Source organism: Anastrepha ludens, chromosome X (genome assembly GCF_028408465.1).
Source record: "Anastrepha ludens isolate Willacy chromosome X, idAnaLude1.1, whole genome shotgun sequence".
In the NCBI taxonomy this organism is placed as follows: domain Eukaryota; kingdom Metazoa; phylum Arthropoda; class Insecta; order Diptera; family Tephritidae; genus Anastrepha; species Anastrepha ludens.
Window position 1 is genome coordinate 65,821,696 of NC_071503.1, and position 14,486 is coordinate 65,836,181.

The 14,486-nt window shown below is 39.9% G+C and overlaps 1 protein-coding gene across 5 annotated transcripts in view; it reads left to right on the forward strand.

Annotated features, from left to right (window-relative positions):
- Nucleotides 1-827: 827 nt before the first annotated feature.
- Nucleotides 828-14,486, forward strand: part of LOC128869510 (eukaryotic translation initiation factor 4E transporter) — a 71,381-nt gene continuing 57,722 nt past the window's right edge. For 2 of the 5 annotated variants that reach the window (XM_054112078.1, XM_054112079.1), the window contains exon 1: nt 828-2,352. In XM_054112078.1, the coding sequence (XP_053968053.1) occupies nt 1,536-2,352 (817 nt within the window). In that variant the 5' untranslated portion in view covers nt 828-1,535. The remainder of the gene's footprint in view (nt 2,353-14,486) is intronic. The other 3 variants (XM_054112075.1, XM_054112074.1, XM_054112076.1) reach the window with 3 other exon arrangements.

The following is a 14,486-nucleotide window of genomic DNA, read 5'->3' on the forward strand; positions in this document are numbered from 1 at the left end:
TTTGAAATCTTACTTGTTATGACGTGCCGTTGTTGTTCTAAGTTCTTTGCTTATCGTGTGTTTTACTTCTTTCCGCATTTTGACTCTGAAATGGTACAATAACCTTCAAGCTCTATAGCTTTTCCATGCCAGTTTTTGTCAAGATTCCCTTGGACGTTTCCATCGGTGCAATATCAGATGTTGGCTGTAACAGGGTTTTCGTTGCCTTCCACAGTGAATAGTCCGTAGCTTGTGTAGGCCAGAGATTGGATAACTACTCTTGAGTTTCTGCATTCTTTGCGGCTTTTAGTACGGTTTTGAATTGTTTTGTGAACTTGTTTAGCAGTATCCAAATCAGTGTTGGTTTTTATCAGAATATTTAGTAACAGCGAGTCCTCGACCAAATCTGTATAGCATACTAAGTCTGTCTGCTTGTGGTGCAACCTTGCTGCAGTTTTATTTTCGTAAAAACATGATGTTAAAGTTAAAATCAGTGGCAAGAGGTCTTATGAGAGCTCGGGACATGTACCTATGGAGACCCTATTTTTGGATACACCTTTGCTTATGCAGAAATCGATATCGTCTGGTATTTTGTTTGGGTCGCTAGGCTAGTAGGTAGGGTGCTCTGTGTTTATGTATAATTATTTATGTTTGGCAATTTCTATTGCTTTCGCTTACTCCTCTTGTTCACAAAAACGTATTTTCCCTTCCACTTGTGTGTATATTCTTAAGCGATTACGTCGCAGCGAATTCGGAAGGCGCTATCTTGTATTAATATTTCTGTAGATTTTAGCAATGTTTGGCAACTCTATTTCTTGTGCACTTCGGAATGATTATGTATAGCTAGTCTATTCGATTTGTTTCGTTTCATATATCGCTTTACTTTTTACGTTCGTGGGGAGTAGGATATGTCGTTTGGTTCGAGAAAGTGAAACGTATTTTGTTTATTCAGTCCTGTGCATAAATAACTATTATGAGAGGAAAATACAATTTAATACTGGCGAATGACACGCTACTCTTACTATTGCCCTATATAGCTGATGGGTTATAAATCCTCTGGATTTATATGTATATAATTTGCAACAAGCCAGTTCTCGACTTGTATTTGTTCTTTAAAGTAAAGTGGATTTTTTATATACACTCTTAAGTAATAAAAGTGCGAAAAATATACACGCATTAGGAGTCTCATCATAACTGTGTTGTTAAAACTTACGCGTTGAAAAAATTGATTTTTTCATATCTATCGTCATCGATTTTTATTTAGTATTTTCAATGTTCATTGAAATTATGAATTTCTTTATTCCAAGTATATTCTTTAATTTCATCGATAGTACCTAGTGCCAATAGTAAAATTTTATTTATGCTGCCAAGAGAATAAATATTAAAGAAACAAGAAATTGATGTAAAGAGAAAAAAACTGAAAGTAGAGTAATAATTATTTCTACATTTAGTGAGAATGAAATAAAATCGGTGAAATAAACAATTCTTTGTAAATATAAAAAGTTTTCCAATAAGCTAAAGACAAATTTTAATTCATCTCCATTCAAATAAAATATATGGAGATGAGTTCGTCACCAACAGCGCCGTTGGATACGGCAATTAACAGACACGTCCCTTTTAAAAGTTATAATTATCCGTTAGCCGACTCCAAATTTTCCAATACCACTGTTTCTATCTGTGATACTATCAAACGTTATAATAGATCACAGCTTTTTGATCTTCGCAACGATTCATATTCTCGTCGCCGACCTGAACCTAACCTACAAGCTGATCTGCAGTCTCTTGGTATATGGAAATTTAATGCCAGTGGTAGCGTACATCAAAATGGGGTTAACGCAAGCAGTGAAGGAGCTTCGGTATCTGCCAATTTATGTGGCGGTAGTCATTCGGTACAAATTTCATCTACTTATTTGAATGTTCGTTCACAACGCTCCCCTTCAAGACGTGAAATAAATACGGCTGTAAACATTACAAATTCATCATACCAACATAATTTGTCTCATCACAGCCTTCACAAGACTTACATAGATCATCGTAGCATTTCTTCGTCTCATCTCATGCCAGCGTTTGCGAAGAGGCGAATAGCTGCTTCGTCCACAACCTCAAGTAATGCAACAAAAATGGTTCCCCAAAATTTACCTGGAAGTGGAAATTCTTCATTTGGACCCAATTCTCCTGTTGGTATACGCTCGCAAACCCCAACAGATGGAAAGGATGGCATATTATATAGCAATATTTCTGGCGGAAGTAATGGTAATATGAGGCAACGCACTAAAGAACAATTATATAATTACCGACAAGGTGGAAGTAATACTGGCCATATTGTTGGAGAAGATCACAACTTATTCTTATGTCCTCAACGAAATGTATTGGGTAAGCTAAAATTAGGTAATATAAAGTGAAATAACAATAAATTTGAAAGAGTGGGTGTCTTCGCCAAAATATAGGTTTTTATAAATTCAAATCTAACGGTAACAACTAGGATATATTTTTATCTTTGTAGCACTTAAAGCGAAATTAAATTCAGGATCTGATTTAAGTAACATTTATTTTAAATATGACATGACTTTCTTCTCCATTTTAGTTGTTTTTGCAAAATGTTTATGCAGCTCAAGAGGCTAAACTTTCCATTACTATCACGATATATTTGCATGGGGAGCGGAGGGGGAGGTGGCGCCGGCTGTGCTTTCCTTTCCTACCACGATATATTTCCTTATAATGTCTAAGTGCGTGGACCGAATTTAAAAATTATAACACGCAAATGTAGTCACTATATCAGCCTTTTGATTTATATTAATTTTTATAAATTAAAATTTAGAATTAATAGTAATATTTAACGTTAAAAATGCATCTTTTTTGCATAAGCTTCAAAAAATGCCCGATTACAGACGCTTATTTCACTTAAATACCAACACAGAAAAGTAACAAAATCACTTATAACCATTCTTTATTACATTAAGATTCGATTTAAAGCTATTTTTACTAAATAATAGTCCAAATTCTATTAAAATTCTATTATTACAAATGTTCTAACCGTTTGTAATACCGTGCAGAATAAATTTCAGGAGCGAACTGTCAAACGAACGATGAGAGAGAGAAGAACAAAGCGAAATAAAAAAAACCCAATCAACCAAAAGGGAACAATTCTTTTTTATTATTTATAGGGGCGCTTTTTTGATTTCAAATATACATATATATAACAAAAACAAATATTTTTACAAATACTGAAAATTTGGAATAAAAATCGCGCATTCAAATATATCGTGGTAGTAAAGGAAAGTTTTGCCGTGGCGCCCATTAGAAAGAGCAAGGCCACACCATTATAACTGTGAAAGTCCCAACCTCCTAGGGTGCCTATAGAACCCCCAGGAGAAGTTTAAAAATTAGGTTGTTTACGACCGCATTTGAAGTTTCTACTGAAATACTGTTGAAGAGAAGTGTATACAGCAATCGTCAACCAAGCAAGCATTTAACTTAGGTTTTATAATTCATAGCACTTATGAAAATGTTTTATCATAAAATTTATAAGTGCCGCTGGCGAAAATTTGGGCTATGTAATATGTATGTATATTTGAAATCAAAAAAGCGCCACAGACGAAAGTTTGGACTAAAAATCGCACTATTTTTATTCCAAATTTTTAGTATTCGTAAAAATATTTGTTTTTTATAATATGTATGTATATTCGAAATCAAAAAAGCGTCCCTATAAATAATAAAAAATAATAATAAAAGAGTTCTTCCCTTTTGGTTGACTGGGTTTTTCTTATTTCGCTTTGTTCTTCTCTCATCGTTCGTTTGACAGTTCGCTTCTCACATTTACACCAGATTTACACACGGAGACATCTGGAAAGGAGACACTGGAAATTCTCTTTTCATCAAGAATGATAGAAAGAAGATTGCGCCAATTAGAGAATACGTGACGTCACGTTCGCTGAGTTGTGCAGTATTGCCAACCATTTGCTCTTCGCAATAAATTTAGTGCTTTTTCATACCGAAAATGCGAAAATTTTGAAGTTTCGTGTTTGTTTCTTTTTTTTTTTAATTTAAAGCTACCGAAACTTTAGGTTAAAAAAAACTAATATATATTATTATACAAAAGAAGGTTAAAAAAGGCCATTCTGAGAAGATTTTAGTGCTAATGAAAATTAGTTGGTTTTTATAAAATTTGATACTTTGAAAGTGTGAATTTAATTTTTTGCTCCTTTTAAGGTTATGGAAAAATATTAAATGTCCCTCTCTCAACTCTTCCTAAGATTGAAAATTTTTTACACATTTTAAAAGGCGTTTGAATTTACTGAATGCGGATTAAAATCATAGAGGTGTAATCGTTTCTTCCGGCCATCAATCCTTAGTGGGACATAGGGCATCTAGAGGTGCATTCATTACAAAAATAAGCAACAAAATACCAGAAAATACTAAAGAAACCATACTGACATTTTTACGAAAATAGTACTCTTATCTAGCTAATAACCTCAAATATAGCAAATAAGTCGTTCCCTTAACAAAAGAGTCTCGCTTGACAAAAATAACTTATAAATTAAATTGTACATAAGCACAACCCATTTATTAAAAAAAAACGCACATTCTAAAGAGAATTTGGCACGCATACAAAATTCTTTTAATAATTCAATAAATTTGTTGTGTTATTTTCTTTGAATGGGAATTTTAGTGCCTTTTTTGCGTTTTTATATCCAAAGGTAGGCAATACTGCAGTAGCGAGAGAGGGATTTGACTGCCGAAAGCAGAAGAACACCAGCAACACCTGCAATCGCGGGTAATGCCACCAGATGTTAAAAAAAGTAAAGCTAAATAAAACTAAGTGAATTATTGAACTAATTAAAAAAATATATATTATGTATATTTTACAAAATTATAAACATTACTTTTAATTAGAACAGGCTAGAAAAATGTCATGAAGAAAGAACTAAAACTCTCAGACTAAATAACAAAAAAAAAAAAAAATGCTAAATCAAGTTACGAAAATGGTAATCTGGCCATACTGGAGCTAAAATCACGTAAATCGTTGTCAAATTCGCTGAGAGCAAAGTAACAGGACCACGATAGGCGCCATCTCATTATTCTTTCCATCATGTCTTTTCATGTCTCATTCGCGGCCACACGAGCAAAATTGTTTTCGGCAACATTTTGACGTTTACTACTTTAACATCTTCTGGTTCGAATATATTCTACAACCCGCTAACATGTAAAGCGGAAAACGTTCGTCAACAATTTCTTAAATATATGAATGAAAAATGCAAATTGGTTAAATAATAAATAATTTGTTGTTTTTTTATTTAAATATATTTATAAATTGTTGTACTTGAATAAAAAAAATTAAATTAAAAATACTTCATATGTAAATAATTAACTTGAGTATCAAGAAATGCGGGGAAAATTAGAATTCAACATAAACATGCCCCATAATATATTTTAAATTATACCTACTTTACTAGCAAAAAGAATCGTGCATTTCATAAGCAGCGTTCGGATGTTTGTCATCGTTGTTATCTTCCGTTTGATTGAAAACCAACACATAACTCAGAACTTTCTCCCACAAAAGAAGAAAACAAATGAAGCAACTGTCAAAAATTGCTTTAAGATTGGAAATACGAATAAGAGAGCAAAGCGTGTCGCCAGTACAGGAGACAGAAGAAGAACACATTCCCATGGCAGCCGGTTCTACGTTACCGGAATGACTCGGGTTTTTATTCCCGACCAAGGGCTGCCGCCCCAGTACACTAGCCCTGTCTAGTGCACCGTATTTTACCCTAAACCTTTCGTCACAGGAGCAACTCATTGCAGCCAGTTTGCTCCAAATACTTCTCTTCCGGGCTGGCGTCGAACCCAACCCCGGACCTGAAGTATTTTACTGCTGCATTTGCCACAAACGGCTCCACCCGAACTCCACCTCGGTTAGGTGTAACCAGTGCAACGGGTGGTGCCATCTTAAGACCTGTTCAGGCCTTAAGACTCACAGGGAGTGGTCCACAAGGTATGTGGCCACGTGTTGCTCCCGCCCACAGGCGGTCACCGCCTCTACGGCGACACTGCCCTCAGTGCCGGCACATCACACTGCCGCCACTAACAACACCTCAACGGCCAGGAGCCCCCAAGAGCAACACGACTCCCTCTCCAACCCACAACCCTCCTGCTCCTACCCCAGTGCGGGGACAAACCAGCAGCTCTTGGTCCCCCGCACAGTCTGCTCCGTGTGCCAGACCGTAGTACCTCGGAACCTGACAACTGTCCAATGCAGTTCTTGCAGTGGCTGGTGTCACTTTCGGAGGTGCTCCGGCCTGCACACCACCCGTGAGTGGACACGCGACTACGTTGCCCCCTGCTGCAGAGCTCTGCACCCGCAACCGCCCACCGTGGCGCGGCCACCCGACAACATCAGGCCACTCCCCATTTTGCGGAACGCACAGCAGGACCAACGCAGACAACATCACGCATCCCTCACCCCCCGAATTACGACGACCCTCCCGCGAAGCTTCAAGCTTTTGCAACTGAACTGCAACGGACTAACGAGTAAGATTGACGAGATAGTCGACTTCATGAGTCGGTTCGGAATTAAGATAGCTGCGGTCCAAGAGACAAAACTGCACGCTAGCTCCCCCCTGATTACCAGGGACGGCTATAACGTGCACCGAAAGGACCGCGAGCGAGACAACGGTGGTGGCCTAGCGTTCATAGTACACCATTCAGTGCAGTATCGTCTTATTGATGAAGGCATCGACCGCAGGGACAGCACCTTAGAACGTCAAGGTATAGCTGTCCGGTCAGGCGATGCCGAGCTCGAAATTTACAATATTTATATACCCCCTGTCACCTGCTGCCCGGCAGGATATCTCCCCGATATTGGTGCGCTCATCAGGGGAGAAAACCGATTGGTAGTAGGTGACTTTAACGCGCATCACGATCTTTGGCATTCAAGCCTGCCAAATGATCGTAGGGGACAGCTATTGGCAGAGCAGATAGACGATTCGACGTTCAGCACTGTAAACGACGACGCCCCCACTAGGGTAGTGGGCAATTGTAGCAGCTCGCCTGACATAACAATTGCTAGCGCTGGACTGATAAATAGCATAACCTGGCGACCTATGCTATCGCTTGCATCAGACCACTTGCCCATTATCATCTCGATCGAGAGACCCGCCGATTTTGTTTCCGCGGATCACCGGTCATATATCAACTTTAACAAAGCTGATTGGACCAGATTCGCGGAATTTACTGAGAACATCTTCGCAGCCCTACCCACTCCCACCGATGTGCGCGCAGGCGAACGCGCACTCCGCAAGGCGATTACAGCCGCCGCGGCTCGCTTCATACCTGCTGGACGGATCCGGGAATTACGTCCCAATTTCCCAGCCGAAGCAGCCGTTATGGCAAACGAGCGTGACCGTCTACGCCAGGCCGATCCCGGGGATCCTCGTATAAAGGATCTCAATTTGGAGATCCGGCAACTGGTCACCCAACATAAGCGGACCAAATGGGTAGAGCATCTGAAGTCCTGTAACTTCACCTCTGGTGTGAGCAAGCTCTGGTCCACCGTAAGGTCCCTGTCGAACCCGACGAAGCACAACGACAAGGTGGATATCACCTTCAACGGTCGTACTTCGTCGGACCCGAAGAGATGCGCGAGCTATTTTAGCCGGCAATTTATATTGCATCCTCCGGTCGACAGATCCAAACGTTGTGCCACCAGACGGCTGCACAAACTGCCCTACAACAGTGCACCGCTTACTTTCACCAGTGACGAGGTTCAGGGGGCCATCAAACACATGAAACCATCAAAAGCCATTGGCCCCGACGGACTAAACATGCTGATGCTGAAAAAGCTGGGTCCATTGGGAGTAGAATATCTCACAAAGGTCTTCAACCTGTCTATGGCCACTCTCATCATTCCTGATAAGTGGAAATTAGGGAGAGTGGTCCCACTGCTGAAGCCTGGGAAACCCGCCAACCAAGGGGAGTCCTATCGTCCGATAACTCTCCTTTCCCCAGTAGTGAAGACACTTGAGGCCCTTCTACTCCCACTCCTCACTCAACACCTGACTCCAGCCCCACACCAGCATGGTTTCCGTAGAGTGCACAGTACCACCACGGCACTCACCGTCATAAACACCCAGGTAAACCGCGGCCTTAACCAAAACCGCCCCTGCGAGAGGACTGTCCTAGTAGCGTTGGACCTACAAAAGGCTTTCGACACAGTCAGCCACGCCACGCTACTAGATGACATTTTACAGTCGACACTCCCGCCAGGGCTGAAGAGGTGGACCGCGAACTACCTGAGTGGTCGTCACTCGTCGGTAGTATTTCGAGACCAAACCTCAAAACAGAGAAAAATAAAGCAAGGAGTACCGCAGGGTGGTGTCCTTTCACCCTTGCTTTTTAATTTCTATATTTCGAAACTCCCCCAGCCACCAGAGGGAGTCTCACTGGTCTCATATGCCGACGACTGCACGATAATGGCGTCGGGCAATGACATTGATGGCCTATGCTCAAAAGTAAACGACTACCTCGCCAGCCTTTCTCGCTTCTTCACTGCGAGAAACTTAAAACTTTCTCCCACTAAATCCACGGCGACCCTATTTACCACCTGGACAAAGGAGGTCAAGCTGCCACTTCAGGTACACGTCGACGATACCCCAATTCCGACGATAAACAACCCCAAAATTTTGGGAGTCACCTTTGACAGCTTGCTCTCCTTTTCGGCGCACACAACCGCTATTGCAACGAGAGTACAGAATCGCAACAAGGTCCTCAAGTCGCTTGCCGGCAGCACTTGGGGCAAAGACAAAGAAATGTTGCTGTCGACTTTCAAAGCAATAGGCCGACCGGTTCTGAACTATGCCGCGCCTGTCTGGTCGCCTGGAACCAGTGATACGCAGTGGACGAAGCTTCAGACCTGCCAGAATACTGCCATCAGGACCGCGACAGGATGTCTCCTGATGTCCCCTATCTACCATTTACATGACGAGGCGCACATGCTCCCGGTTAAGGAGCATAACAAAATGCTCGGCAAGCAGTTTCTGCTTGGGTGTCACCGCAGGCCTCACCCATGCAGACACCTGCTCGAGCCTGAGCCACCTCCCAGGCACATCAGGAGACACTTCCTCAACTACGTGGACGAGATCCAGGACAAAACGGACAGACCTATCCAGGATCGGACAGTATACAGACAGGCTATTAACGACATTCATCGGGAGACACTTACCACCTTCCTAAGCTCCCGACCTCCGAATGCCGTTATCGGAGTCCAACCACCACCTATCGCAGACGAAGAGCTCCAGCTTCCTCGAGAGTCCCGCGTAATCTTGGCACAACTACGTTCTGGATATTGTAGCAGGTTAAACTCCTACCTATCCAGAATCGACCCCGACATACTAAACATATGTCCTGCATGTGAAGGTACCCCGCACGACACTAACCACCTCTTCACATGCCCTATCAAACCCACTCATCTAACACCTCTCTCCCTCTGGACCCAACCCGTCGAAACTGCCAGTTTCCTGGGCCTACCGTTAGATGAGCTAGACGAAGACGACCGGTAATTTACACTACACTGACAGGGCGAAGATACTGCTACAACAACAACAACAACAACAACAGAGAAGAACATTTGTAATAATAGAATTTGGAGTATTATTTAGTAAAAATAACTTTAAATCGAATCTTCAATTAAACAATTTTAAAGTGAATATTTTTACTTTTCTGTGCTTGTATTTAAGTAAAATAAGCGTCTGTAATAGGGCATTTTTTCAGCTTATGCAAAAAATAAGTATTTTTAACGTTAAATATTGCTATTAATTCTTAATTTTAATTTATAAAAAGTACTGTAATTCAAAAGGCTGATATAGTGACTACATTTGCGTGTTATAATTTTTAAATTCGGTCCACGCTTTCAGACATTATAAACAACTTTACGTGATAGAAATGGAAAGCCAACCCGCTCAAGATAATGTGCCGAAGGCTCCCAGATTTTGAATGATAAATATTATATGTTACCACTACAACTACAATTACTTCGGCCCTGAAGATTGGTTTCGGGAATTAAGGTGTCCTTAAATAGATGCTGTAATACGTGTGTGGTATATGATCGTATTTGTAGTGGTAAAGATGAAAAGCAAGGGCCCTCAAACTTCTGCGGTACCTTACACTACGGTATGATCCAAAAAATTATGCATGGTTGCAAAAAAAGATAGCTGCATGTACGAGGAACATACAGTGAGTCAAAAAAATATTGGCACACTCGAAAAATCAGAGTTTTCAGTGCTATAACTTTTCTTCTAATGAAAGTATAAAAAAAAAACTATTTTCTAAATGTATTTATTTATTACGCATAGGGAGAGTAATCAGCTTGCTCCATTGCAGCTGTAACGCGCTAATACTTTGTGTGTCCCCACTATTACCAGATTTGAAGGTTCGGAAGGTGTTATTTTATTCCATTCAGCAATTATTGCCTCTTTTAGAGAATCCTTTGACGTTATGTGGTGAGATCGTATCTTGCGTTCCAGAAGATGCCACACATGGTCAATAGGATTTAAGTCCGGCGATTGGGGGTGTTTTGAACTGTTTGCAATGGTATATCAATCACTCCTGCACAAGATAAGATGTATGTTTTGGGCGTTCCCACGACAGTCGGTTCTACGTAACCGGAACGACCCGGATTTATATCCGGCCAAGGACTGTCACTTCAGCAGTATTCCTCGTATATGCACGGGGAATGTTTATGCTGCTACAACAACAACAACAACGTATGTTTTGGGTCATTACCTTGTTGATATTGTCGAGTTGTCCCATTAAGGCCCAGTTTTTCGACACTTGGACTTAAATTTCCTTTAAGAATGTCGCGATACACATGCTTATCCATTGTCTCTTCTATGAACACGAGCTTTTCGACACCAGATGCCGTGAAATACCCCCAAACTATCACATTTCCTCCACCGTGTTTAACTGTTTTGAGCAGATTGTTTTATTGAAGCTCTTTATTTGGCTTTTGTTGAATCTTTTATGCTCCATCTGATCCAAATAAATTGAATTTTGATTCCTCACTAAATATGATGGTGTTCCAAAAAGCGTTGTGCTTATTTAAATGCTGTTAAGCAAATTCTAGCCTCTTTTTCTTATTTACCTTCGAAATTAAGGGTTTGCGTCGAGGAACCCGGCCTTGCACAATTTGCCGGCCGAAGTTTTTGGATTTTGTGCCACCGTGGACACCACAATTCGCTCCTGTCGTTCGGTTAATTTATTTGGGAGACCAGATCTCCCCGAAGCTATTTTGCCAATAATGCAATAAAGCATAACGATGTTTCGAACGCTGGACCATGAAGTATCGACAAGTTTGCCGATTTCGCGATTTTTTTTCCAAAATACAGTTTTATCATTAATTGACGTAGTTTTAGGGAAATTTCAGCACCACGCCAAAAGCATAAGCTAACATAAAGAATGTGCCAGTACTTTTTTGATGTGAATTTGTGCCTTATTTTACCTTTCAAGTTTGAGCTTGTAAACCTTTGTCGAAATATTTTTTATACATTAATAATAAATAAATACATTTAGACAATACCGTTTTCTACTTTTTTATACATACTATACTTTCATTAGAAGAGAAGTTGTAGCACTAAGAACTTTGATTTTTCGAGTGTGACAATACTTTTTTGACTCACTGTATACTCGTATAATGTCTTATGTCGCACCCTTTGTTGGTTGGAATTTTTTTTTATAATAATGATGATTTTGATAAAACAATTCGTTGTTGTTATAGCAACATAAACATTCCCCATACGTGTACCGGGAGGGCTTCTGGAGTGACAGTCATTGGTCGGATATAAATCCGAGTCGTTCCGGTAACGTTGAACCGACTGTGTGAGAACGACAATTTTTTAAATCTAAATATCAATTCGTCATCTGAACCATTAAATTCAAAAATTTTGTTTCACAAAATAGGGGGCACATGGAAAAAGGTTTTCAAACAAAGTTGAGAGGGTGCCAATCGGCGCATATAAGCCCCAGTATTAGCCCTCCGTTGGGCACCCGGCTCTGGTCACACCTTTTTAGAATTTGGACGTGAATTTAACATATTTCTATCATAGTTAACGACTTAAGCTTCCATGTAGCTTCCTAAAATCAAATTTCCTATCTATTTAAAAAGAATCTTCGAACAAGTCGAATATAAGGATTTAAAAAGTTACACCATCGGCTGGGCACCTTGGGTCGTTTCTTTGCTCTTTTTGGTGTACTGCCTGTATATATATTCAGCGTCATTTCTATTTATCAACCAGTCAGCAAGTAAACGTTCAACACTTAACACATTAGTGTCAAATAAAAAGTAATTTACGCGCAAAATAAAGTATCATAATGGGCGATCAAGTAGAGTTAATTTACAACACAATATCACGCGGAAGAAATCTGAGTGTTGATTTATATAATCGACTTTCTTTCTGATATTCGTCGAGGAAGTACAGGTGAAGATAACAATGACGAAGTGATTATTTGCCTGAGGAAGATGCATCCGATATTGAGCAGGAAGAAATAATCAAGCCAAATGAAATACTTGACAGCAATAAAGAAATTGAGCACGATTTATTGAATGAGACGACGACTCCGCCAGATCCAAGATCTGACGATCAGTTTTTTTTCGCGGCAGAGATGGAACAAATTGGAAGAAAGATGAACCCTCTGCGACAACACAATATTATGCGACTTAGCTCGGGGCTAAAACATAAAAATTCTGTTCCTATTGAGGTATTCGAGAAATTTTTATTCAAAATATTTCATTCATTATTATTTCGGAAACAAACGATACGCCATTCAAAAATGGAATGAAGCACATCCATATGCAAAACAATACGTTTTGATTGATCTAACTAGCACTGAGCTTGATGCATTTATTGGTATTCTTTTGGTGGTGGGTGTAACACACAATCATATGCAGAAAGCGGAAATTTTTAAGCGTTCGGATGCTTTGCCCATTTTTCGAGCAACAATGTCGATTCAAAATTCGGACACGATATATTCGTTTTGATAGCGGCCGAACACGTGAGTTTCGCCAAAGAACTGATTAAGCTGCACCCATTCGTTATATAAGTTATTGGCTTTTAAGCATTGAAACTAATATTTTTATTTTAATCGCTAGTGCTCTTGTTTATTTTATGAGCTAATTACAACTGAAACTTAAAAGTATTTTCTCCAACTCATTTGTTCCTATGCTTCGCACAAATTCCGTGACAGTGTTGCTGTTGTTGGTGCAGTTCACGCTGACGTTGTTGTTGCAGAAGTTCGCACTGGCATTGTTGGTTCAGGTTGCGCTAACATTGTTGTAGCATTCGCCGGTAAATGGATTGGATTTCTATGTCGTGGCATGACACGAGCAGTTCACGCACTTGCACACTGGCAGAATTGCTACGCCATCGTCTGCTCTGTGGTGTGACGGTGGCAAGGGTTTTCATGTGTTAAAGGCAAGCTAAGGAGTTCCAAGTGTTCCGTTATATTGACGAACTGCGTCGATGGGACTCCAGGGGGAAGTGTTGCCATCGCTTTGTAGTTGACAAATACGGTATCATTTATGCGGACTTCTTTTTCGAAGGTTATTAGAAAAGTACCACTTATAGTGACCAAAGAATCGTTTGCCTCTCGAACTTCGATAGTTTCGTCATTTATGATGATGAGGCAACTGTTTATTTCAGTTACTGAACCGAGTTGGCTGAACACGATTATACACGATGCCTTGTGGTTACTAAACAGCTGCTGTACGCTTGTGGCTTCTGCTTTGATCTTACAAAAGCTAGCAGTTGGTGCTATCGTGCAATTAGTGATAGGAAATGCTGAGTTGCAATTGCGTTGGTTTCCAAAACTATTGTCGTTTCGTTGTGTGCCACTGGAAATACCCTAACTAAACTACAAATTTCCTTAATTTTTTGCAAAATTTTTAACTTAGAATAACTTAATATATCGCTTATGCCAACGTTAACGCTGTACGCAGTTATCAATATTTTTGAAATTTCATTTGAATCAAGAAGGGCTTTGTTAGCAATGTTTATTTCTCCTAAAACTATAGAGTAAATGATATTTTCCAAATCCCTTATTACTGCTCTATTTTTAGCTGAAAGTAATCCAAATAACTTCCCTATAGCTATTGCATTTACTTAGGTGGTTTTTAAAATTCGTTTGACTGTCTCAGTAATTTGGTTTATTTGTAACTGTATTTATGTGTTGATAGAGAATTGACGTTCAATGAGCGCCCTCTCCCTGTATTTACCTCATTAAAGTCGTACCTATTACGTTAATACTTCGGGCATGTGTAGAATAAATTTGAAGCGTATCCATTAGTTCGGATAATTTGGTTTAATATTTTTCATATGGGATTGAGGGAATATGTGAAGTATGTTTTCCATGTCCTTTAAAACGTTACGGGGAAATCCTTAAGTTTGTACAGTGCGTCATATAGTCATAACTTTCCCAAATTGCTACCTTTCCGTCTGTTATTTTGCTATACAATCCCTGAC